Source organism: Dunckerocampus dactyliophorus, chromosome 16 (assembly GCF_027744805.1).
Source record: "Dunckerocampus dactyliophorus isolate RoL2022-P2 chromosome 16, RoL_Ddac_1.1, whole genome shotgun sequence".
Lineage (NCBI taxonomy): Eukaryota > Metazoa > Chordata > Actinopteri > Syngnathiformes > Syngnathidae > Dunckerocampus > Dunckerocampus dactyliophorus.
The window spans coordinates 6,285,614-6,312,107 of record NC_072834.1 but is presented as its reverse complement, the minus strand read 5'-3'; the positions used below and the strand labels follow the sequence as shown (position 1 = coordinate 6,312,107).

At 41.0% G+C, this 26,494-nt stretch overlaps 1 protein-coding gene across 3 annotated transcripts; it reads right to left on the bottom strand.

The window, feature by feature from the left end:
- Positions 1-182: 182 nt before the first annotated feature.
- Positions 183-26,434, bottom strand: LOC129168818 (sodium/hydrogen exchanger 6-like). 3 transcript variants are annotated; one of them, XM_054754517.1, is made up of 18 exons: positions 25,827-26,434; positions 25,288-25,487; positions 25,132-25,209; positions 24,389-24,465; positions 24,167-24,279; positions 23,896-24,001; positions 23,301-23,442; positions 20,404-20,509; positions 20,242-20,330; positions 19,824-19,937; positions 18,565-18,676; positions 16,964-17,117; positions 16,781-16,811; positions 16,612-16,700; positions 16,319-16,424; positions 12,887-15,841; positions 12,589-12,667; positions 7,655-11,216 (listed from the first exon to the last, which is right to left on the bottom strand). In XM_054754517.1, exons 1-16 carry the CDS (start codon positions 26,104-26,106, stop codon positions 15,518-15,520), a joined length of 2,121 nt encoding a protein of 706 aa, XP_054610492.1. In that variant the 5' UTR covers positions 26,107-26,434; the 3' UTR covers positions 7,655-11,216; positions 12,589-12,667; positions 12,887-15,517. The 3 variants fall into 3 exon arrangements, with proteins under 3 accessions (XP_054610491.1, XP_054610490.1, XP_054610492.1); XM_054754516.1 differs by lacking the exons at positions 16,319-16,424; positions 16,612-16,700; positions 16,781-16,811; ... (10 more) ...; positions 25,288-25,487; positions 25,827-26,434 and adding exons at positions 183-1,947; positions 2,345-2,531; positions 2,598-2,767; positions 4,734-4,908; positions 5,196-5,358 and having other exon boundaries at positions 7,654-11,216; positions 12,887-15,518; XM_054754515.1 differs by lacking the exons at positions 7,655-11,216; positions 16,319-16,424; positions 16,612-16,700; ... (11 more) ...; positions 25,288-25,487; positions 25,827-26,434 and adding exons at positions 183-1,947; positions 2,345-2,531; positions 2,598-2,767; positions 4,734-4,908; positions 5,196-5,358 and having other exon boundaries at positions 12,887-15,518.
- Positions 26,435-26,494: the final 60 nt, after the last annotated feature.

The following is a 26,494-nucleotide window of genomic DNA, read 5'->3' as shown; positions in this document are numbered from 1 at the left end:
AGGTGGCGAGAGATGACCGTAGTACATTTATTTTGCTTTGTTTGCATGTTTTATACCCCAACTACCTTCACAGCTCACCTTTAAGTCAGAATGACAACAGACATAAAATGACATCTAGAAACTCCCAAGACACTCCGCAATAAAAACATTAGTCTGAAACATTTTATAAACGTGTTTATTTTATACTGAATCGCACTTCTAGCAGTTTTAAAGCCTTGCTTTTATAACAATCAAAGCCAAACTTAGCTTTATGACAACACTTTAGCATCCGTTACAGAATGACACGACGACCTAGCATTAGCACGTGCTATTTAGACAAGCAACTGCATATCACGTTTACATCATTTAGTGGACTAAAAAGACAAGGTCATCATAATCATAAACAAAATGATTCAAATATTACATCCAAACTGGACTAGCAGTCAAAAAACTCTGAATTTGACCACAAAATGAAATGTTTGTACTTTTTCTTTGGCTTTTTTGGTGTGCGTATGCATCCCTTCACAAGCGTATGAGTGATGAAGTAGTACTGCAGTTCACTACAAACTTAATTAAAGCATTGAATACTTTTTAATTACCACAGTACTACTATGACAGCTATTCAAACTTCTTTTTGCACTTACGTGACTGCTCAAATTGATGCAAAACATTCCCTGTATGATATTACAGGTTGTTTTTAAGATGATAAAGGTTTGACCTCTATCAGGGATTATTGTATTTTTTTAATGGGATCTCCCAACATCTCCTGAAATGGATTGTGTTTCGTGTTCAGGTTTTCCACCAGTAAAAATGGCCGCCTTGCTACACTAAAGCAGTGGTCACCAACCTTTCAGAGCCCAAGATCTCTGGCCTCGGCTGTGAACCTGCGCAATAATAAGAATTATTTATTCATTGATTTTGTAGAAAGGTTTTGGAAGTAAATTAAAAAGAGATAGATATGTAAAGCTTTGTATTTAAATACAAAGCTTTGCTTTATTATTGGTTGCTGGTGTCAACAGTTCAGCTTTTTCTGATTGTGCCTTTTGCGCTATTTTTTTTTTTTTTTTTTTTTACAATTTTGGCTGTTTAATTTTGTTTCTGCACTGATGCCATGACAAATTAGCCACGGTCCCCGGATGGGCCCTGCGCTTCATTTTGGGCACCACTAATTTTGTGGATCTTCGTCGGGGTCGGGCTTGTAGCGTCGGTTCTCTGAGCAAACTACAAATCTATTTGGCCGTGGGCGAGCGAAGCGATGGCAGTTGGGGGGGAGAGGGGCTGCGTCACAACAGTCAGTCCTTTGAGCAGCGTGTTTTTATATTTGTTCCTTCATTTTGAGGAAGAAATGGCTGATTTTGAGCCACAAGGTGCAATAATTACTGTTGGGCACACTCTCTCTCTCCTTGTCGCTCAACCTGTGAGCACAAGGCGAGCCGGTGTTCGTGCGTGCGCTCATGGTACCTCCGGTCGGGTTTTGGAGACCGGGCTCCTGGCTGGAGCTGGCGGGTTGCGTGCCTGGAGAGCGGCAAGGCGTACGGGCGTGTTCAGTGGTCAAAATGCATGCCTGTTGGTCACTCTCCGGGAGGGGAGGGCACTGATGTAATAATCATTTTTGTTTCTAATATTCTCGCGATCGATCGGCAAAGTCCCAAAGATCGACGGGTTGGTGACCCCTGCACTAAAGTCCGCATTGAAATAAAGACATCTTAACCCCATCATCTAAGGAAGGGTGCAGTTTTAAAAGAAATATAAAAATAAAATGTAAAAAAAAGGCACAGTTTTAAGCAAGCGAGTGTTCTTTTTTTTTTTTTCTTTTCTAATTGCTGTCGCAGTCTGGACACAGGATGTCGTGCCCCTTGGTCACGAAGGGCTTGTTGGACAGACTGAGGGAGCATCGCTTACAGTTGAAGCAATATTCATGCCATGAGCCTCCGTCATAGGTCACCACGTTCACCCCTTTGCCGAAACCTGAGCGGGAAAAGCAGAGTGGGGTCAGGCAAACAGAGCACTGCTCTAATTAGAGTTTGTACCGCAGTGACGCCAATATAAGACCACTTTGACACACTTTTCAGGATTTCGCTGGCTTTTTTGGGGGATTGTTGTGGTCTGCAATGCAATTGTAGCCAGCGAAACAATTAGCTGGTCATGATATGAATTTATTGTCAATGTTTTATGTGTTGTTTGTAACCTTGAGCCCAAAAATCACAGAATGTGATGTACTGTACGTGAGTGACAGGAAGAAAAGCTCTGACTCGTTTGGTGCCGTGCTGCTGGTTTACATGTATAAATCTCTAGACCGCATGTGTGAGACGATCTGTCTTTTTCAAGGGGGACAACGTTCCGTAAGATGGAGACTTCAAGCAACCTGTGATGGCCATTTGGCAGCCGTTGCATTTCTTAGCCACCGAGTTCTTGTAGCAGTCGACACAGAAGACGTGGTCCTGGTGGGTGGTGAAGCTGGACCCGGCCAGAGGTTTGGAGCAGGAGCTGCACACAAAACAGTGGCCGTGCCAAGGCTGCTCCTGGTAGTTGACTCCTCCTGACATGATGGGCTGGAAGCGCAAAGGAGGAGTCAAACACATGAATATATCGCTTTGGTTTTTTTTTTTGTCTGATACCTTTTTGCAGGAAACGCAGATTTTGGCAAACTTGTTGTCATAGCAGGGGCTGCAGTAGACGTCGCTCCCTTTGGAGACAAAGCTCTGTGATCCCATTGGTCGCTTGCAGTGGCAACAGGTGAAGCACTCATCGTGGAACGAGTTGCCTTTGTACTCCACACTTTCTGTGCCTGCAGAAAAGGACAGATGAAGGTGATACTAGCCGGCTGTTTGTCCACCTTTTGTCACTGTTCTGTTTAAAGAGAATGACATGCCAATTTTCCGCTTTGGAGGTAGTATCTGAGCATTTTCCACACACCGATCCTATAAAATAGACACTGCTAAGTAGTAGTAGTAGTAGTAGTAGTAGTAGATGGTAGATCCGCCATTTATCCTCCTGTGCCTTTTACACAGAACCCAGCAAAAACTGTACCCCTGCAAAGATGTTTTGCTTGATGGTGGCCAAGTTTTTCAACCAATCTTGCTGAAATTCTACACACACGTGCTTGTCAGTCCCCTAAAAGGGTGTAACAAAATCCAGCTAAACATCTTTTACTTTGTCAAAAGGTTGACGAAAGTGTAATTTCCCAACGTCCCCGCTAGGTGGAGCACCTCCACTCCAAATGTGCTTTTATCCCCTTCAGTTGGAAGCATCTAAAATCAGGGGTGTCGGCGCTGGCGGCTCATGGCAGTTTTTTAATTAGCCTGCAGCACATTGTAAAAATGTAATGAACAAAAAAAACCTAAAAAAACAAACAAAAAAAAAAAACAAACAAACAAGAGCAAAGATGAGGGAAAAAAGCAGTAGTTTTAAAAGAATAAAGTCCAAATATTAAGTGAAAAAAGTTGGAAACGAACAAGAAAAAGTTGTAATTTTACAAGAATAACGTCGTAATATTATGAGGAAACGTTTTGGTCACATAAGGTTGAAATAATAAAGAAAAAAAGTCTATTTTTTAAAGTCTTCAACAAAACAACAATACAGTTGTCATTTGTGGAAAATAGGGTTGCGGTATAAAAGATATAATGTTACGAGAATAAAGTCTAAATATCATGGAATAAAGAAAATGTAAAGAAAGTTGAAATAGTTGGAACATTTTGAAAAGTCAAAATGTTAAGAGAAAAAAGTTAAACTATCAAGAAAAAGTTGTAATTTTACGAGAATAATGAGGAAAAATAATGACATTTTAGTAACATAAAGTTGAAATATTAAAGAAAAAATACGTTCTTTTTTTTTTACCAAAATATTATGACAAACAAACAAAACAAAGTTGTAATTAAAAAAAAAAATGAAGTGGTGGAAAAAGTTCTAATATTACGAGAATAAAGTCAAAATATAATGGGAATAAAGGCCGAATTCCAAGACGAAATCTTAGGAGCATAAAGTTGAAATATTAAAAGAAAAAAGTATTTTTTAAAGTCTTCACCAAAACAACAAAGTTGTAATTTGTGGAGGATTAGGTTGTGAAAAAAGATGTAATGATAATTTATGAGAATAAAGTCAAAATATTATGGAAATAAAGTCAGAATTACAAGAAGAAAATTGACAAGAAGAAAGTTGAAGTAATTGGACAATTTAAAAAAAAAAACAACAACAGCAGGAATGGAAAAAAAAAACCAGTAATTTTCCGAGAACAAAGTCCAAATATGCAGAGAAGAAAGTCGTATTCTAATGAGAAAAAAGCCGTGATTTTACAAGAATAAGCTGGTAATATTATGAAGACAAATAACGTCAATTCAGTAACACAGATTTGAAATACTAAAGAAAAATTATGTTATTTTTAAAAGTTAGAAAATAAAGTTTTTGGAAAAGGTCGGGGGGAATAAAGTAATCATAATATCGGAATAAAGTCATAATATTACAAAAAGAAAATTTACAAAGATTATTTAAGAAGAAAGTTGAAACAATTGGAAAATAACTCCCCCCCAGAAAAATGACCAAAAAAAAGAGCAAAGACCGAAGTTAATGGCAATAATGGGCTTTTTCACCTACATCACAAAGCTGAGATGCAGTTCTTCCTTGAACGTGACTTAACTTCCTCGCATATCAACATGTGTTGCTTTACAAAATATCAAAGTGGCCCCTTGCATCTCTTCATTTTTCACTATCTGGCCCTCGCTGCAAAAGTCTAGGCCCCTGATCTAAATGGTTCTTACCAGCCAGTATGGGTTTATAGCAGCTGTGGCAGCGTGGAGCCTCCTCCCTGGAGCAGCACTTCCCACACAGGATGCGATCGTCCTTGGTGGTGAAAGGCTCCCTCGCCAGAGGCTTATAACACTTTCCACATCGGAAACAGTCCTCATGCCAGAATCGTCCCTTGTGACTCAGCTCCTAAAGCGAGGGAGAGAAATGAGACAGGTGTCCCATAAATGCCCCATTGAACGCCTCAAGTCAACCACCAAGTCTCCCACAGTCGCCGGTGCATGGTCTACAACAGAACATCACTCCTGTAGTTTTTATTAACTCCTCAAGAGCCGTAGTTGCAGTTGAAGCATCCTGAATGGTCAGCATCCAGAAGCTTAATCGACCTCTGCATGCGCTGTAAAGTGTTGCTCCTCATTAAAGTTAAAAAATTAACTTGTTTTAATCTAAAATTTCGTCAACAGCCTCTCTCCAACCTTTGATTCCACAGAGATGGGTCGATGGCATTCGGCGCAGTTGTTGGCACAGAACTTGGTGTGGCAGCGCACACACACCGGACGGCCCTCGTTTCGGACAAACTTCCTACCCCCGAGGTCCTCTCGGCAGTAAAAACAGTGCACGCTGGCGGCCATCTTTAATCTGAGGACAACAACAAAGCAAAAGTGCACTTTAAAAGGGGTTTACCTTATTATGCCAGAAGGTTTCTGCATACTTTGGTGTTTTGATGTTGCCATACATGTTCAGTAGTAACAGTAGTACTAAAGTAAAAGGATGTCACATGCAGCACTATAAGGCAACAGCATCATGTGATTTCACCCAGCCAATCAGCAAAGAAAGGCAATGATAATGAATAGGTTCAATTTAAATGCAATGCAAAAACAGGGTACTGTATTATACTAGCATAGCATTTTTAAATTTTTTAAATTTTAAAATTTTCTATATAATAACAATCATCATAGATTTCATACAGGGTTCATGATGGAAGAAGGGTAATGATATTTGAACAAATTATAATCAAATACAATCGAAAGCAAGTATAGTATAGTAATTGTGATTACAAATGACGAGTAAACAAATAATTGTGAATTAATATGTAATATTTTCTGGAACAACCATGACGAAATTAAATGAAAAATAATAACAATGAAAACTAGCTTTGTTATAGCGGCATATAATTCAAACATGTAAACATTAAATGCGTGAAGTTAAATGTAATTCCATTCTATAAAATATTTTAATGAGTGCTTTAATCAGTAACAAAGGCGAGTTATTTATTCATGTTACACAGTACATTTCATTGATAAGCGTAGTAATACCACCAATCACCACTTGAGGGCTCCAGAGATGTTTGTACATAACACTTGCAGAGCTCCTGCAAGAGTGCGTGTGTGCGTGTGCGTGCGCGTGTGCTTAATGTTCCTCCCATCTCGTCCAAACAACTTTGACAAGACAGTTAAGTTGGATGTTGATGTGTTGCAGAGAAATGCTGGGTTAGGACAGGTGTGATGGATGGCGCATCACGCGGGTGCTGACCGGCTCCACACCAGGGGCGTACTTACAGTCTTTTGGGGGCCAACCCAGTCATTGGGGGCCTCTATACCCTCGTACTGCACTGACAAAAGTTTTATTCAACGCTTTTACTGTAATGGATTAGAACATTTAGCAACATTTAATATGGTTTACCGCTTTAATACTCACATCTTTGTGACGGAAAATGTCACTCAGCTTCATGTGTAGAACTACTGCTTTCTCCACGGCTGACACGGACATCGTTGCGTGTCAACATTTGTTGTAGCTGTGAAAAAGGTTGACACCTTTGGCAGTTTTGTTAAAATCTAAAAATTTGTTTTCCTAGCACTTCTCTTCTCAGCTGCACTTCTCCAGCAGGCGAGACTACTGCAACAGCCTTTTCAGCGGGCCCTCTGAACGAGCTGTAAAACAGCTGCAGTGCATCCAGAATGCTGCTGCTCAAGTCCTTTAGTCTTTTCATGGTCTTGCGACAAAGTACATCTCTGACATGTTAAGAGCCACATAAACCATCTCGAGCTCAGGGAGTGGTCTCCTACGGGTGCCCAGAGTCAGGATTAAACGCGGGGAGGCTGCGTTTCGGTTTTATGCTGCCAAAATCTGGAACAATTTTCCAGATGACGTGCCACAATCCTCAACTTTGGCAACGTTCAAATCCAAGAAATCCAAGCTGGAAACACTTCCATTCAACTGCGCATAAGACAACTGAAAGTATCTTATCTGCACTCTTCATTTTTTTTTTTGTAATCTTAAATATTTTGTTTTATGGAACTTTTTGTCGTGATTTTAGAATGATTTTATGTTTTTATGGAATGATTTTATGAAGTGATTTTACCCTTCTTTTCTGTAAAGCACTTTGAATTACCTTGTGTATGAATTATCTACAAAAACTTGCCTTGCCTTTTCATAAGACGCTTGGGAGCCCCTGGACATCTCAGGGGGGCCGAGGCAATTGCCTGTGTTTCCCTAATGGTAAGTCCATCCCAATCAAGACTATAAAACTATAAAAAACTATAAAAAAAGACTTTTCTGTGTGCTTATTTTAAGTTTCTGGCATCTTGACCCGCAATTTATGCACCAAAGTAAATGATATGTTTCTTGTGCAATATGCTGTACAGCCAACAGAGGGCGGTGGAAACGCCACACCATTCAAAGCTGACTTCTTGTTCAGTAACGACAATCATTCTTAATGAGCATGGATCTTAATGACAAACTCAGGTATATAAACAAGGAGAGCGTTTACAAAAGGTGGACAGACAAAAATAAAAGGTTCGTTCTCGTACACGGTGTCCAAAAAGTCCGTCTGTGCAAGCTGTTGTCCTAAAAATGGTGCCGTGAATCACCACCTTTGTGCTCGTAAGTCAGAGGAACGCAGAGAGTAAGACATTATAAACAATGTGCACTCACATATTTGCCACATCAAGTTCCTGTTGGCTGACCACGAGGAATTCTGTCAGGCTGTCGTCTTTCTATCTTTGTTTCTTAACATCCCACCTCTACTGTGAGGACTTTTTTATTGATGGGGTACATTTCGGCTGGTCTACAGAAGAAAAATGCCCACAAACCCATGAACCCACACATACAAAGGCCACACCCGAGGAAACAAAGCCACAAAATGAAACTCGTGGCACGAACTTGCATACCAGCACAGCCTCAAGTTCTACTTTTTAGCAGAACCGTGACACGACACAAAAAGATCAATCTTCTATTCAGTAAACAAACAACATTGAAGAGAGCGAATAGTCGCATGAAAAAAAAAAAGGTGCAACTCTTCTACTCCTAAACCGCTGGAGTCAAAAGGTTGAAAATTTGTCAAAACACGCACTCCTGTTGTGATGACTGCGCCATTTTTTTTCCCCTGGCAAACACACCACATGGTGGCGCTGTTATTAAACCCCCTAAGTCGACCTGAAATTTGTCACGCGGCTCAATGCGCGTACAAAAAGCACTGTAACTTAAGGGCGTTGAGCTGAATCACTACGAAATTAGGTATGCATCTTCAGGGGACTGACGAGCATGTTTGTGTAAAATTTGAGCAAGATTGGTGAAAAAACATGGCCGCCATCAAACAAAACATCTTTGCACGAGCAGGACTTAGCAACTTAGCAACAAAGTGTCCATAGTCATTCAGATTAGTATTTTAATAATAATCTGTCAAAAAAAAGCAAAACAAGACAATATTTTTGTAAATTTATGTCAAAAAGATACTGCATGCTTACATCAGGAGCAATTGTTTGTTTTGCTAATAACAGGGTGTGACGGGACTCATGTTAGCATCACAACTTATTCGTGAAGTTAAATTATTGTTTTCACATCATAACAGTAAAAGCAGTGAGCTCCTTTTTACACTTGTGTTATCATGGTCACAGTTAGGACCCTGGAGCGGATTATTTCTATTTCTATTATTTCCTTTGGGGGGGGGGGTCAAAACAAAACAAACAAAAGGGCTTTAGAGGTTCCACTGTAATTGGTAACTTATCAATGGAAAGAAAGCCGTCACAGACAGCAAGTATTTGGATTTGGTCAACAAAGAGCCACAAAGATATAGCGTATAATGAGACGCTTATCTGACGGGAAGTATTGCAGAAAGGGAGCGAGGCAGATTCCGTGCAGGTCGGAGGAAAATAAATCACGTTCGACGTCATCCCTGCAAGTCTGAACTGTTTTTTCTACCGTAAAAGTCCTTGTTTTCATTGTCATGCATAAGTGGGAGGCTAGGGAGTGTGTGTGTGTGTGTGTGTGGTCCTGGCTTGTATCGGGGGGGGGGCTTTTCACACTCACGTTGCTGACATTCAATATCTCAGTAATAAATTGTGCATTAAATAACCATAAATAAAGATAGCGGATATACTGTAGGTAGGATTTACCCTGCTAAGAAGCTTGTGGGAGTAACAAATAAAGGCAGGAACCTTAAATCCGTATCATTTATGTGGGAAGAAATCTACAAGGACCGACCCCGCGCGTATTTGTCACATTGGTCTGCACGTAGCTGACATCTGCGTGTTGTGTTGGCATGAGCTTATCACTGAAGAATGTGCTGGAACACTGGAGAAACAGGAAGTCTCCATCAGAACAGTGTTGGCACAATCCAAACACACCCACACCCACACACATATATTGTATACATATGGTAAATGATTACACATGATAGTCTCATTCAGGCCTATAGAGATCCATTAGCATGAACCAATGCTGAACTGCTGGTGCTCATGGAAGTGCAACCCCCTGTTTCCATTTAGGCCGTGCAGCAGAAAAGTCGTCACTGGCAAGGATAGTCATCCAAAATGTCTCCAAATGGACCTTTGTTGTGGTTTCATTCAACTAAATTATCATCTTATGTTTTGTCATATAGTGGCCATGGCATTTATTTGCTCAACGTCAGAGCAACGTCATTTCTAGGGGTGTCGAGACGATACACGAGATTCGGTCTACGAGAACGAGACGAGATTTTTAACAGAACTTTTAAGAAAAGCACAATGAAAAAAATATGAAAATATATTGCAATCTACTAATTTCATTTCTATTCGCTTACACTCTTCTGCATTCTGTGTGCATGCTACCGGCCCCGCCTCCACCCACCGAAACTGTATGATTGACAAAAGGGCTCACTCCCTTCATGCTGCTGCTTTATGGAACACAATGCAATGCACAATGCACAGAGTGAACTCCTGAACTTCCTGCCTGTTTGGAGGCGAGAGATGAGGAATACAGGCACGCATGCACATGGCAATATATCGAATGATCAAGTTCATCTTCATTTATCGGGTGATTAATTAATTTGTTATCGTCCCAGGCCCACGAGACATAGTTTTTCTGAACGAGAAATCTTATAACATTTTAATCTCACGAGATCTTATGACACCCCTACTCATTTTTCATCGAATTAGTAATTTGTCCAATGAGGTTCATTTGGTCTAACATTCACACATTCCAAACAGGTTTTTTTTTTTTTTTAATGGACCAGAGTTGGGTAGTTTTTTCGTTGTTCACCACAGAACCATAAACCGGGACGAGGGGGCCTTTGCACGCTCTCACACCTGGTATGTATGTGGTCCTAAAGGGGTCGGACGGCGGATGGCGCTGTCGCCCCGCCTTCACAGGCAGGAAGACGGCGACATCATCTGTATAAATCAGCTGACATGACACGTCACAGGAAGATCACATGACCTCTCTGAGGAAGACTGCAAGTGGGCAGTCCAAACTGTCAGGTAGGAAAAAAACTTGCCAACTCTGGTCTGTTAAAAGAACTGTTTAGAACGAATTTGTTGGGTTTTTTTTTGTATAATTCAATTTTTCCTTAAAATACATTATTTTTTACATGTAATTTAAGGTACATCTATATACCCACCTACCTTCATTTGTACAAGTTATTTTTTTTTTATAAAAATTTATTTTAAATATTTTTTTTTAGAATTACAATTAATTTTTTAACTCTTTTTTTCTTCTTTTTTTTTTTTTTTTTTACATTTTATTAAAGGTGTATTTACAGTATATATACAAATGCCTTTATATGTACAATTCTTTCCAAAAAGGTCAGACAAAAACCGGAATGTGCGGAATCCGAAGCCATTTTTTCCCATAGGAAATAATGCAAATCCAATGAATCTGTTCCAAACACCCAAAAATATAAACAAAAAATAAATTTTAGAGAGAATAATTATGGTTTTACGTTCAGAAAACAATGTGAAATAATTAGAAACGATGAATTAAATGGCTAAACACACAAAATGAATGCGTTGTGAAAGTATGGTACAGCTTTTTTTTAACACAGGAATCCTGCCTGGTAACATATTCACGCCAACAAAACCACTTTTTGGAACTTTCAAGTAAAACACTATGCAGCAGATACCCAAAGTAGTACATGACTCGACTGGCTCCTCATACCATTACAACACCAATAAATACAACCATTACACAATATTTGAAACCGAGCCACGTGTTTGGTTAAACATTTCTGCTCCACATCAGCCCTAAAAAAAAAAAAAAAAAAAAAAGTAAGATAATTTGTTTTATCTGGCACCAGCGAGACACATTCCAGAGAGTGGGATACTGTCGAGTGGGACAAAAGCTGCATGGTCTCACACACTACAACGTCAAATACATGACGACTTTAACAGGTGAATGACCAATTTCCTTATACTGTTCGTGACATTGCAGCGCAGTGAGAGGAAAAGCCTTAAAACACAACAAAAAGGTGATGTCACGTGACGTGAAGTGTCTTCTTGAGGCGCCGAGCTGCACAAACTAACTCCTCCTAAAAGCCTTCCTGCCAAAGAAAACACTACACATAGAAAAACAAATCTCCTTTCAAGCAGGGGAAATGATTTACCGTCACTTTAACGGTTAAACCAGAAGTCTGGATGAGCTTGCGGAGAAGGGACGCAAACCATAAAAGGAAAAGAATGCTTTTTTTTTGTTTTTTGATAGGATGCTGGTGATCCGTGGCGTTTGGGGCGATGGTTACTCCACTCAACTGTACCAGGCAGCTATTAATTAGGAGGCCTTTATTTTTTAAATTAAAGTAATATTACAAAGGATGCTCCAATCAGGTTTTTATGCCACCGATACCAATCATCCATGAGTAAAATCGACCGATACCGGTCACATAGATTAAGTGTAAAAGTTTAAATGTACTATTGGCTTTATCGGGGGTCACCAACGTGTGACTATGTTTATTGTCGCTATGTTTATCATAGTTGACATTGATATATCGGCATTTATGGCACAACTGTAACACTACCAGAGCACAATGCAAATATATGGTTGCATTTTTTTTCTCTCTAGTAGTTATATTGCCATGATTGTAATCTATTCTTCATACGTTATTTTTACAGCAGGGGCCAAAACTGAGTGGCTTTAAATATGAATTTGAAAGTGCTTGCAGGGAAATACCGCACGTATCTCAACTGTTAAGTATTTTCCGCACAAGTGCTAGAAAAGGTGGAAAATTCCTAATAAAAGTGCAAGAAATTAGCGGGTTGTTCCCTTTAGATGTGCACTAATGCTTTAAAAATGCAGTCTGTGACCAAAGGGCCCTCGGGTTTGCTCCTACTAATGTAGAGTTGAATGAGTCCACAGATTTTTAATGAAAGGGTTTCAATGCTAAAGCTACTGCTAAAACATCTGCTAATGCTATTTTTACTGTTGCAGACAATACCTGCTGTACACCGTTCAATAATAAATTGCCGTACAGGAATGTTAATTGACCTTTGTGTGCATTTTCCTGGCCTTGGTGAGTGAAGAGAGGAAACTCTCTAACTGGAAACAGATTCTAAGACTTAAGTCTCACTCTCTCTCTCACACACACACACACACACACACACACACTTTCAGATTACTTACTGAGACAACGCCCCATGCAACAACTTTTAAGGCTTATTTCCTCTTCAGATACCAAAAAGCAGGTTTTGCCAGGGTGGATCTGGAAGAAATCACAACATGTGTGAGATCATCATCATCGTTACCATCGTGAAGTACAAGCTAATGTACACGTGTGGAATCTCCTATTAACAACACATATAGCATTACACGACACAAGTCCTGCATATTCCAGTGCATGCAAATGAGCACTAACATTTCTTTTTTTTTTTTTCTTAAAGCACGTCGTTACGTTTTTTGTTTTTTTTGTCCTCCATTTTACCGGTTGAAGGTCGAGTCTCGTGTCCGGGAATGTGCGTCTCTCGCCGGGCGTCAATCAGCAACGGTCGTAACTTTGAACCTCCGGCTTCATAAACACGTCTGGGATTGGCAGCGTCTGTTGGAAACAACCAACCAAAGCGCAGACCGGAAGTGGTTTCAAAATATAAGTACCTGCGACTTCCCTAAGCATGGGGAAGGGAAATTTCAAAATAAAACTTAAGCGTAGCAAAAAGAATCAGCAGGCGTTTATATTTATTTTTGGTACACTTGCAAGAGGTCTGACAAGACAAAAAAGTAATGACAAAACAGGAGGGAACGAGTCAGTCAAATGTGTTTTAAAAAAAAATGAAAATCACAAACTTGTTTTTCAGTTGGGTTTCTACAAATAGCTGTTTTTGTTTAAATACACAAATTTAGTTTGCGAAGCATTCGTGAAATGACATGACAAAAGTACCATATCTGTTATCTTCTTTAAACAATTCACACACATGAAACAAATTCAAACGAACCCATTTCCTTACGTGTGACCGATTGTGCAGAAAATCATTCTTACAATGAACAATACTACTTAGAAGTAATGAAGACAAACATTTTCAGGGATAAGTTAGTAGTCAGTGTTAAAAGAAAAGACAATCTTCATGGGTTTGAGTCCACCAAACTAGAGAGATGCCTCAGTGCAAAGCTGAAACACAGCAGAGGAGACAAAGTAGATTATGTCCTCCATATACTGGAACCACATGTTATATTTACAGTTCAGTCAGTACACAGTGTCACATATTGTTAACATATTGTCATTTCCATAACTGTAGCGGTAACGTTCAACATCAATTAGAGCATTTTGTCTTATTAAAAACGGATGATAGGACTCCACAAATCAAACTAAATTGTACAAATCTACATTGAGGATTTCCATTTCCTGGAGGCACTTGAATTCACAACAGTGGAGCCAGCCTTCATCCCAAACACACAACAGCTTATGTGACACGCCCCTTTCACACCGCCTGGAAAAGCTGGCTTTTTCCCAGCTTTGTTGCTGTTCTGTATGAATTGCACGGACACAGAACAGGGCGTGGACCCGGCAATTTTCCTGCTTTGGAGGTAGCGTCAGAGCCATAACAGGGGCAGGACATCCGAAAATGGTGCCATTAGTGGTATTTATGCAGCGAAAGTCATGTGTCTTCGGCGGGCGGCGAGGGCGGCACCATTCTCTGGCGTGGTGCACAAGGGCCGGTTTATATATGAGATGTATCAAAAAAACGAGTTTTTAAAATTTGTTCTGCTACTGGTGAGTGTGCGGCAGTGGATCTTGGCTACGTAGCCGAAAAGGGAAGGGGAAGGACTAAATGGAGTGGCTGCAAGTCACAATTATAAAGGAGAGAAGAAAAACACTGTCAAAACCCTCATGAACTGAGTACGCAGTGGACATGGTGTGCTGATAGAAGTATTCCATTTCAGAGATCTGCAAAAACGCCTCAAGTTGTGTCTTTGCCGATTGCAAGCGTTTTTAAATAAAAACAGCACCTACAATAATTCTCCGACAATACCTTTTAACACAACAGGGTGCTAGAAGTTAGTGTCAGCTGTTAAACAACACACCCGTGTCCCGCCACTGCGAAATACCCTTACACACGGGCTACACTTGCCTATATTACGGCTTTGATGCTACTTTTGAAGCTGGAAAATTGCCGGGTCACCTTTGTTGTAACCATTCTGTGTTCATACTGTTTATACAGAACAGTGACACGAAACAAGGTTGCTTTTACAGGCTGTGTGAAAGGGGCTAGAGACCTGACACTCACTTCTCCAACCCTGTTGAGTTGAAAGCAATTGTCTATTTTACACATCACACCAAACGCTGACATCACCTAATTATTTGATGGGGGTCATGTTGCTGTATGAAAGCGCAGCAACATCCTGTCTTTTCCGGGGTTCTGTAAACGGCAAAGGTGACCTTGGATACTGCAGGAACTCTGTGTGAAAGAGGCTTCCGTGTATGTTTCCAAGCTTGTATCTTGCTATACATTACTCAAAACATTTTTTGTTGTTGTTTTTCCCGACACAGACACACCCTACCCTTTCGCACAGCGCAACCCTTCATACGGGATGAGTCGCACGCGATGCCTTCGAGGAAATAAAAGGTGCATAATTCATAAAACAATAAATAAATAAATAAATAAATCATGACATAAACGTGGAGGACGCCTTTGTGGGAAGCAATTTAACGTTTAGCAAAACCACTTCGGTTCTCAGTAGAAGGTGCACTTGATCGACAGTACCTGACCTTGCGTGTAGGGTCTTCACGTTCAAGCTTACAGTAACAAACCGTTCCTCACCCAGCTGACAGCGAGGTGATCCTGGAGACGTGAGATGTTAAGGGACGAGAACAATGAAAACAGCAGATTATTCCATTCATTAAATAAAAGAAAAAAACACAACGGCTATGATTACGTGAGCGTAATCTATTTTGTGTCCACCTTACTTTAGTCGCACCAAAAGTGATGCTCTAGTGTGTTTATCTATCATAAACATACGTTAAGCTCTCGTAAATATAGCCTGAACAAGCCCCACCACTTTGAGAACATTTTTTTCACAAAATCAACTTAAGATTTGTTGAAAACAAGAAGCCGCACCCTTACAGCCTGTGCCTACGGGGGTCCGAGCGGGGCGGGGACGGCGGCGGTGGCAGGGTCACGGTGGTCGGGGGATCGGCCTGGTCGTTCATGGGCAGGACCAAGCGGGTGCCCCGGATGGACACTTCATGCTCCGTCATGGCCAGTTCGTGATCCAGGCCCTCGTCAAACGGGCCGCCCGCCGTGCTGCCGGTGGATGAGCGGTTGCGCTTGACAGCGGCAGCGCCCGAACCGTCCGTGCTGACGGTGACGTCAGCGTACATGGAGCTCACGCTGGCATCGTTCAGGATGAAGTCGGAGTCGTCGTCGTGGAGCTGACCTTCGTTCTGGTGTGCAGGGGAAAAAAAATTGCATGTTTGTCACAATTAAATGTTTCAGATCACTAAACATATTTAAATATTAGTCAGTGACAACACAACTGAACACAAAATGCAGTTTTTAAATGAAACTTTTTATTATTAAGGGAGAAAAAATCTTTCTTGATATACTTGTTTTTTTTTGTCATTCGTGATGAATGTTTTTACGTTTAATTGTATTCATGTTAATTTTATTGGAGCAATAGTTATTTTTTTATTTCGCCATCTAACTAGCATCTACTCAACCGAATATCCATCTGTTGTGAAATAATATTTCAAGTTCAAGTCATTTCAAAGCATTTAGCCAATATTTAAACACACCGATATTAATCAATCAACTTTCAAGATAACAGTATTTTGTTAAAAATTCATTTGATTTTGTTTATGGTAAAAGTGTAATGGAATACATTGCTGAATGTAATGTATGATGATACTGCATGTTCAAACCTCATAAGCTTGCGGGCTGGTAAGGCATCGTGCCAGGGGTCCACAACAGGCAGGCAGAGTAGCAGTGAGAGGGGGGCCGCTGTGGGTCAGGAGGGGTTTCAAGTAACTGCACAAAAGGGTGTTAAGGACCTCAACATAAAAACACCTTAGAATATACCACAGCATAGGTGGCCTTGTTCCTTCAGGAAAACAGTCTGTTGTCAATGCTTTCTACTTGTAAAGTGCGCCCTCTGGTGTTCCAATACTGTATCGTTCCAAACACGTGCCCTCAAAAATTGGAGATCAAAGGATACTTGTGATCAAAGTTGTACCAAATCCTGAAGGGCCATGCGCTCTCATGCTTGGTGTTCCTCCTCTGTGACCCATCCAACATTCCAAAATTCTGTCAGGCACAAAATCCCAATGCTGTGCTCTTAATTTTACACAGAAAAACTAAGACAGTGCTCGGTCTGTGCTACTTACAGAGTGTTCTTGATCCGAGTCCACGCCCACGCTGAGGGATTAAAAAAAAGAAAGAGAAGGACAGGCCGGTGACTTTTAGGAAATAAAAGAAACAACAACAACAAAAAAAACAATCACAGATGGCGAGATTAAGTGGGAACACGCGTGTGCGTGCGTGCGTGCGTGCGTGCGGCAGGCCCTTACGGAATGCTCATGAAGGACAGCATGGGCATGGTGCCGCCTCCGCAGATCCACACGGTGAAGAAGACAATCAGCAAGGTGGTGGAGAACATCATCTGGCGAGCGTAGGTGGCCGTGTCTCGGATAGAGAGGGCAAAGGTCATGGCCCCGCGGAGACCTGGGGGAACACAACGGCAGAGAAAATGTCATGTACCGATATTTTCATCTTTATAGTAGTGTCTGTCTATCTACCACAGCAGTCTAAGGAATATAAACATGTATATCAAATTAAAAATAAATAAATACAAATAAAAGTAAAAATAAAAAATACATTTAAAAAAGAAAAATAGAAACTAAATGAAAAAACAGAGAGAATTGAGACGATACAGAAGCACTGCAGGTATTTTTTTCATTGTCATTTATACAGCGGTACCTTGGCATACGAGTGTCCCAACTAACAAATGTTTTTTAGATGCAAGTTTTTTGCTTTGAACTGGAAGCTAAAATCTGGGTTACGAGCTGCTGGTTACCAGCAGGCATAGACAAAAAAAGAGCTATTTGGGGGCTTGTGTCAATGTGATCATGATGAGAATGGATCTAAATAGCATTAGCAGCATGCAAGCTAGTCACTGGGAAAGATTTTCAACACACCAGCAAAACATACACACGTACGCATGATATTAGCGCGTTATGATTACGCACAAATGACTGAAGATTTGTTGACATTGCAATTGACATTGAAATTACAGCAATCCCTCATTTATCGCGGTTAACTGGTTCCAGACTCGGCCGCGATATGTGAATTTCCGCCAAGTAGCTGTCATCTTTAATGGAATATTTTCGTAGTTATGGCATAGAAAACCTGTTTACGATGTTTTAACATTATTAGAGCCATCTAGACATGAAATAGACATGAAAACACCCATATAGTCACTCTTACATTCACATTACCCAATATGGTAGATATAATCACAAAAAATAAGCCATTTAAGACAGTTTACCTTGTAGGGGAGCAGAATCACTGAAGACAGGGAGTGATGTCGGGGGTTCAGCGTTGAGTTTTAGCTTGTTGTGGGCTATGGCCGAAACAGTAACAACAGTAACCCATGTTACTATGATTACTATGTTGTTATGATTGTGCCTGTTGTGAGATAATTTAAACCCACAATAAAAGCCGGCTGTTCAAGTCTGGTGGTTCAGTGGTGGTCTTGAACAATTACTGACACCTAGTGACCAACATAGAATACTGCAGTCACAAGCTGTGGTCTTAATGGCTTATAATTTATTTGTATTTTAGTGCATTTGGCTTTTTTATGCTTGAAAATGCTTATTTGGGGAAAAAATATGTACAATTTGCTTAAATACGCATTTTTGTTTTTACTAATAATAGGCCGTAGTCAACCACGAAACAGCAATCATTTAGTAATTATGTTTGAAAAACTGCGATAGAGTGAGGGAGCGATGTTCGAACCGCGATACAGTGAGGGATGACTGTATATTTTCCAACATTTGCCATTCACTTCTCATCCATTTTATAAAATGAGCTCATCAATGTCACAATTCAATGATGAAGGTGCACAAAGGTGTGCGCTCAACCTAAACAGTGCCTTGACGTTCATCATTACCTGCAAACATCATCACGTGCTGAACGTTGGAGCTGATCTTATTCTTGCGGCCCAGGTTAAGCAGGAAAGACAAGGGGTAGATGTTGGCCGCCCTGCCAAGAAACACAGCCACCTACAGTCGCAATGAGGTCAAGGGGAAAAAAGGTGTACAGGAACAGCTTTGCATAAAGGAGTTAGGGTGGGGGAAAATACCTGATAAATATATTTTCATTGAACACCCCTCTTTATAACAGCACAACACTTTGCTTTTTCCTTTCATGAGGAACGCAATAGGAGAGCGCAGCTTCACACATTCCTCATATTGGAGTAAGGTGGTGAAAAAGATTTTTTTACGCTCCGAATTCAAAGTACCTCCACATTACTGAGATACCGCTTATTCCTTGCTGACTAATTCTTCCATGTCGCTTCGACCGAAGCCGCCAGGCATCTGCTGCGCCACTCCTCCCTCCAGATGATGGAGATGATGAGGGAGATACAGAGCAAATCCAGTCTGTGTCGATATCATCAATATGGCTGGTTTTGATATTGTGCTTAAAGTAAATACCGCTATTTTAAAAATATCGATATATCGCCCAGCCCTGGTCGGGGGGTGTCCAAAGTCTGGCGCAAGGGCCAGCAGCTCGTTTTTCTAGAGGCCTACAGCATATTTAGACTGCAAAATTAACAATCTATTATAATTAATTCAATTTGAATATCATGACAAAGTATGAGATCTGCACTGAAAAGAAAAAATACATAACTGAAATAACTTTTAAAACAACTTTGTCACTTTTAACACAAAGCTAAGCCGTAAGCAGCTTTTTCTTTCAATATATTTAACTTCTCAATCTGCTTGTATTTTTGGCACATTTTTTAGAATGATGATTTGTTCATATGAAAGTGCCCTTTTTTCTTCCTTACACACTGCTAAATACTATATTGACCTGAATATAAGAGAAAAAAGGCGTGTGCGTCTTCTCCCCGAATCGCACACACACAAACGTGCACACACACACACACACCATTGGAGACACACTTGGGAGAGACAAAGCCCTAGACCCACTAGAATAAAAGTGTCTCAAAGGTTATTAGCAAGTTAGCATACAGAAGGGGAGCTAGTTGTCTCATATTGGGGTCAATAAGGTGTAACAAGCTGTTTGTGCAGTCTATGGCACACTTTGCATTGCACTGCATCGCATGATTGAGTCAAATTGTAGCACATCTTCATGGGAGTGAATGACATTGAATTGCTGGCGATGTAGCTGCTGAGTAAAGGATACAAAAGCCCCGATGATGAACAAAGCGTTGAAGACGTGCGACTGAAAGGAGAAAAGCGTCAAGCCCATGTAGGAGAAGATGAAGTTCTCCGCCAAAAAGTTCAGCAGCTCAAATAACTGTGATGTGGAGAAGGCAGACGATTAAAAAGCAGTGAAAACTGGCTACAGAGGGCATCTGGAAAAGTATTCACACATTTTGTCACTTAAGAGCCTTATTCCAAAATGGAATAAATACATTTTTTTTTCTTCAAGACACACACAAAGACCCCATAATGATAACATGAAAAAAACAATTTTGGCATGTTTGCAAATGTATTAAAAATATAACCTAACACATGACATGTATATAAGTATTCACAGCAATTACAGCATCAAGTCTTTCTGATTATGTTGCAGCGGTAACACGGGACACGTGACTCACCTGTTTGGTTCGATCCTGAGAGTCCCGGGAGAGATTGTTGTAGGTATAGTGAGCCTGGGTGATCCCGCAAAACAGCACAGCAACAACTCCTGGATACACACACATTACCACATTACCAGAGAGTTCACACTGAATCAAAATCATTTATGGCAAATACGGCACCGGTAAAGCCGCACGCCTCGGCCAACAGGAAGGTGCTCCAGGACATGAGGACAAAGAGCGCCGTCTCCAGCAAGGGAAAGTCCCTCAGCTTGGTGAACTTGGTCACGTGATGGAAAGTTAAAGAGAAACACCAGAAGAATCTGGGGCACTTTTTTAATAATAAAAAAAAAAACAGCTCAGGAAGTGGCGAACCTCTTCATTTCATCATTTTCTGGAAAAGTATTCACACATTTTGTCACTTAAGAGCCTTATTCCAAAATGGAATAAATACATTTTTTTTTCTACTGTAACACATGACTCTACTGTAATTAAAAGACAGCCAGAAGTTTCAGTTAGAGGCAGCATTTATTGTGAGCTCCCCTGAGCGCCCTCTGGTGGCCCGTCAGCCACAGAACATTACGTTATTGACTTAGGAGGGCTGGTTTCATTTTGAACAGATACACACACATGTGCGCAGGTGCAACTGAGAAAACGTTCACATGGTTCCTGGGCTGCGTGTGAGCTAACGCTGTACACGGTGCGGAACGAGCGCTTAGGCAGGCTTAGCACCTTCTGAATTGTGGTGTTCGTGAATGTTCCTCGCTGTGAATGTTATTTGTGGGCAAGGAGAAAGTGTTGCTGAGAGCGTGTTGTGACTACACATCTTCCTCACTCACAACACCACCGTGTCTGCTCGGCTCGCACAAATGCAGCATGCCGTGTGGGAACTGAGCACTACTGTTGGTTTTAAGAACACTTAAAAAACGTAGTCAGAACGCTACGGTACTCTGCAACACGCACATCAAATAAGACGAATGAGTGGTTAACAACATCATCTTAATTTGACCTTTTATATGCTATTTGCCCTGACGGACAACAAGGGACGCACATGCAGAGTAGCGGTGATGGTAATTCCTGTTTGTTTTGAGGCACTGACTGAACTGTAGTGAACTTGCTAGGAATAGCAGCTGCGGGACACAGGTAGAAAAGGGAGCGCTCTGATTCACCGAGAGCTCGTCACTCCACCTACGCGCAGATTGCCATGGCAACTCGAAAAACGCGTACAGAGAGAGCCACAAAAGGTACAAGCATAATTAAGGGTCAAAATGTGTGCCAAGTACAAAAAATGAGTACCTGTTGGCAGGTCTGCAATACAACTTCCAACTCTGCATACACATACAATTATTTGTTCAAATGTGATTTCACAGATTATGTGTTTTTTTTATAATATATTAAAAAAAAGATTTAGAACATGAGTCAACAGAGGGCCGAGACGCTGTAGGTTTTCTCTCCAACCAGTTTCTCCAGCGGGTGATTTATTTGATGACCTCCTTCCCTCTCAAATAGAAGGTAGTGCTGATCATTGAAATCAGCTGCTTTAGTGACCATCAGGAAAGAAAACCTGCAGTGTCTCAGCCCTCCATGGCATGAGTTTGACACCCCTGATTTAGAATATATACCTAACTAGGGGTGCCACAACCACGAGATCTTGCAAGATTTAAAGGTGACGATATTTCCTGTTGTTAGAATAGCTGTCTCGCGAGAACAGGGCAGCCAGTAGCCGATCAGACACTGAACTATGACATCGCTACTGTGAACGATAATACACGTACGATGGAAATGGGAGCGTGTGAGGCAGGATGGGAACTTTACACAAGTGTTTTATGCACACTATACTCTGCAACCCTACCTGCACTCTGTGTTCCCAGCCTCACTCTGCCGGGACGTGTGACCGCTTTTTTCATTGGAGGTCAACAGCTGCCGCAGTACTAATGTCCAAGAAGGAGCTGCATTAATTCCACATTTGATCAAACTTATTTAAGATTTGTCAAATCAAAACACAATTACTATATATGATTTCTATCAAAACATGTTGTAGTCCAAAGTAGTACAAAATAGATGCTAATTCACTACTTTCTGGTAATGTACTCTAACCATCATGGGAACTGTAGTTCTTTTAGTGTTCAACATAAAGCTGATTTACTGCAATTTGCAATCTATTTTACATGTGTCTTTATATAACTACACATCAACATAAGTGATTAGAAGTAGCAGTTTAACTGTTGAACGTTTTTCCCCAAATTGAAACAAAACCTAAAAATGATCAAACTTAAAATAATTACGACAGTTGTAGCTGCTGCTACTAATCAGTTATGTTGATGTGTAGTTATGTAAAGACACATGTAAAATAGATTGCAGTAGATTAGATTTTACGTTTACGATTAATAAGAACTACAGTTCCCATGATGCTTAGAGTGCGCTACCAGGAAGTAGTGAAATAGATGCTACTATCACGTTTTGATGGAAGTCTTATGCAGCAATCGTTTATTGATTTGACTAATCTTCAGTCAATTTGATCAAATGTAGAATTACTACAGCTTGCACTTGGACATGAACATGGCAGCAGCTCTTCAGCTCCAGTGGAAAAAACACTCGTCACACACAAGTGACACTGGGAACACCAAAGTAGCTTGGATTGCAAGGTTTATAGTGTGTGTAAAACACACTCTAATCCTGCCTCGTGCACTGACACAGTCTGACTGGCTTCTGGCAGCCCTCATGCAAGACAGCTTTCTCTAAACAAGAAATATTGTCACACGAGATCTCGTGACATCCCTACTATTTATTGAAAGTTTGTACATTTTGCAAATAAATGTAATGTTTAATAACTGTGAGTGCAACTGTATAAAACTACAGCCAGATAAGTGGACACAAACAACAGCACGGCAATGAAAACGGAACCTCTGCTGCAAAGATAATAAATTAACCAACAGTACAGTAACACTATCAGAGACCACAGCTCCACACAAGATTGTAGTGCATGATTGCTTAACGCTTCAGTGCAATAGCATAAAGCCTCATGGGGCCAAATTCTGCTGCCAAAACAAGTCACAACCGCGATGCAGGTGCAAGGATATGAGCGCCGTCACCACTCCGGTGGCCACTCCGAGAGCAAACGAGCCGCTGAAGACACCCAGGAAGATGCCAAAGGACTTGAGCATGGCCATGGCTTCAAAGCTGTGGCTGTTGTCCCCGGTGGGCTGGTATGCCACAATGGAGCTGAGGGCCGGATAGACAGAATAAACATGCACACAAATTATAAAAGGTGGAACTGGTCAAATAAAACCAGCTCCTTTAGTGATCCCCTATTATGCAAATATACGGTACCCAATAAGTCACCACAACCAACCACACAGCCCAACCACACACCGAGGAATTACTGTCTGGTTCCCTCCTAGCCATGCCCCCTCGCCTTCGGTGGGCCGCACAATTCTAGCTCCCTGCTTACCCTGCTTGTCCAAGTGGAGAAGGACACTGCATACATACGTACGTACAAGTCAGTGATGGCAGATGGATGAATGGATGGCCAGCAATGGAATGACAGGGACTTGTGTTAGTATGATGAGTGAAAAATATGTAGTTAGATATGTAGCGGCAGCCTGCATGTGCACCAAGTGTTGTGTGTGTGTGTGTGTGTGTGGCTGTGTGTGTGTGTGTATTGAGGAAACTTACGAAGAGAGGACGATAGCCACAGCGTCATTGAGAACGCTCTCTCCAAAAAGTAAAGCATACAGGTCCACATCTACTTTCAGCTCGTTGAAAATAGCCAAGACTGTCACTGCAGCACCAAAGTAAAAAAAGATTCAAAAGAAAAGTCAACTGAGTTTCAGTGCATTTGCATGTGCCATCACTTAATACAATAGTTCAATAAGGTCGGTGGTATTAGGAATTTAGTACTCAACCAGTGAAAATCAGAGGTTTTAATACTAGTGTTGTACTGCACCTGGGTCCGTTGCCGACACGATGGCCCCAAAGAAGAGGCAGTCTGTAAAGTAAAAATCTCCCCCCAGCTGGCCCACCACTTTCATAAAGGACACAAAGCCATACATGATGAGCCTGGGTATACAGACAGAAGGCATCAAACACTGATTTTACGGATATGACTATGAATGAGACGTGACAAAAAGCTTAAAGACCTTCCGGTGTCATTTCAAAAAAGACTTACCCAATAATAAAGCAGGATATAACAGTTCCCATGAATGCGTAGGCCAGGATAGAGCCGATGTTTCGGAAAAAATGCCTCTGAGACAGACAAGGGACAAAGGTTTACTGAATAAAACAGAAAAACATCTAAATATTTTCATGAAGTCATAAATTAAAACAGAAACAATATGTTTATGCTCATCAAAGATCCTCTATATAACATGAGCTCTCTGCTGTTTTTAAGCAAAGATGCTCGTCAAATATCCTCGATGTGACAAACACATGCTGCACCTGCTGGAAAAATGTGAGTCAAAGATCATCTATATGCCAGGAGTCCTCTGCTGTTTCTTAGGACCTACTGCAAAAATGATAATGAAAGATTCACTATTCAACAAGAGTGCCCTCGATTGACAAAAGTCTGAAGAGACCTATACAATCAACTAATTAATCAATTTGAGGTTGGGCTAGCTGATCATTCATGCATATTTTCTACACTTTTTAAAAATACTTTAAGTATAATGGCTAGGTTCCCCAAAGCATTTGTCAATATAATGCAGGGGTGTGTAACCTGCGGCCCAGGAGAGCATTTGATGAGGCCTGCCATGCAATTCATAAAATAAATACAACCTTAGAGGATCCCAGCAAATGCTCATAATATATATTTAGATACATACAATTGTATTATATTTTTGGCATAAATGTACTTATTGTTAAGTGTTTATACCATAGGTATGTAAAAGCTTATAACCGTGTAGGTCTCCTTACCCGTTTGAGACTGTAACCAGCATGAAAGATGATGGGGGGCAGCAAGATGTTGAAAAAGACTTCTGGGTCAAAGGTTACCTAAGGACAACAAAATGGAGCAAATGATAAATTTATTTTATATCTAATGTCTCAAAAAAACATCCACCCTCCCCTTGCCTTTCTCAGCATCTCATCATCCTGCACTTGGTGACCTTTGCCCCGGCTGACTTCGCCTTTCAGGGTGTACTCATAGAATCGGCCGCTGACATTGACCAGCAGTGTGGCGGGACTGGTATTCACGGCACAGCCCTGGACCACGTCGCTCATGCTTTGGGGCACGTGGACGCCAAACCTCAGGATCACACCCACCAACAGGCCTTTGGGGGGGGGAGAGCGTATTATGTCTACTTGTTTAACAATCAATGAACTAATATGACATTTGTACACATCTAATGAGTGCCAATACAGAAGAAAATCATTTTGAGTTATCAATACGAGCGCTATTGTATGTTTCTAATCGTTTCAATCAATTCTTTCTATACCAATGTAAACTACAGCAACAGAAGTGTTTGTGTTGTTATTGTGGTCGCTTAGTATAAGCTGTCAAACTAGCTTAGTGCTTGAGTATATAGTAGGAGCTAACGTAGCCGGCCAGTTAGCATGGACGCTACATTTGTGTTAAAGGGTGCTCAGCTTGGACTAGCTAGCGTTCTTACCATAGATCATAGCAAGTCCTGTTTCGTGCAGGAACCTAAAGCGTCTGTGTTTGAACAGCCAAATAGTGAGAATGGTGAGAGTTAGGAGCATGATGAATATGAGCAGGTTGGCACTGTCTTGTCGGTGGCTTTCTTCAGCCATCCTCTCTGTCGCGACGTTGTCCATCGCGTTGCCCTCGCCTCTCCCAACGAGGACGAATGCCAAACACAGACACGGCAGCAACAAATGCGCCTTCGAGACTTTACTGTCAAGAAAGCATCCCGTTAGCGTAGATGCCATTGCGGTATTCCTCGCGTTTGCAGGTAACTGCGTTACCTGTGTGTCAAACTGTTGAGACCAAAACAAACGTCATCCTTTTCCGATACGTTAACAAAATAATACTACAACTTCCGGTTCTTCGAACTAACCAAACGTGTTAGCACTGTACACGTCGCTTTGCTACAGTTGTTAACGTTTGTGTCCTCCCGCCCCACTCCTTAATGTTACGTTGTTTGTGTATACATTACATTAGTATTTAATATTCATGTTGGGCCATGACTTTTCCGGACTGTTATCGAAATAAAGCATATTGTGGGTCTTCAAAATAAAAGTGTCAAGGTAATAATGGGTGACACTACCGATAACAGTTTTTACAAATGTACACATTAAATACACATATGTTACACAA

Excerpts from the sequence above, each read along its gene's own strand:
- LOC129168818 (XM_054754517.1), bottom strand. The coding sequence starts at position 26,106 with ATGGCATCTACGCTAACGGGATGCTTTCTTGACAGTAAAGTCTCGAAG. Across the intron at positions 23,443-23,895 it reads GTGGCTATCGTCCTCTCTTC|CTCCATTGTGGCATACCAGC; the intron begins GTAAGTTTCCTC and ends TCCGGCCCTCAG. Across the intron at positions 16,425-16,611 it reads TGGTACAACTTTGATCACAA|TTACTTGAAACCCCTCCTGA; the intron begins GTATCCTTTGAT and ends CCTTTTGTGCAG.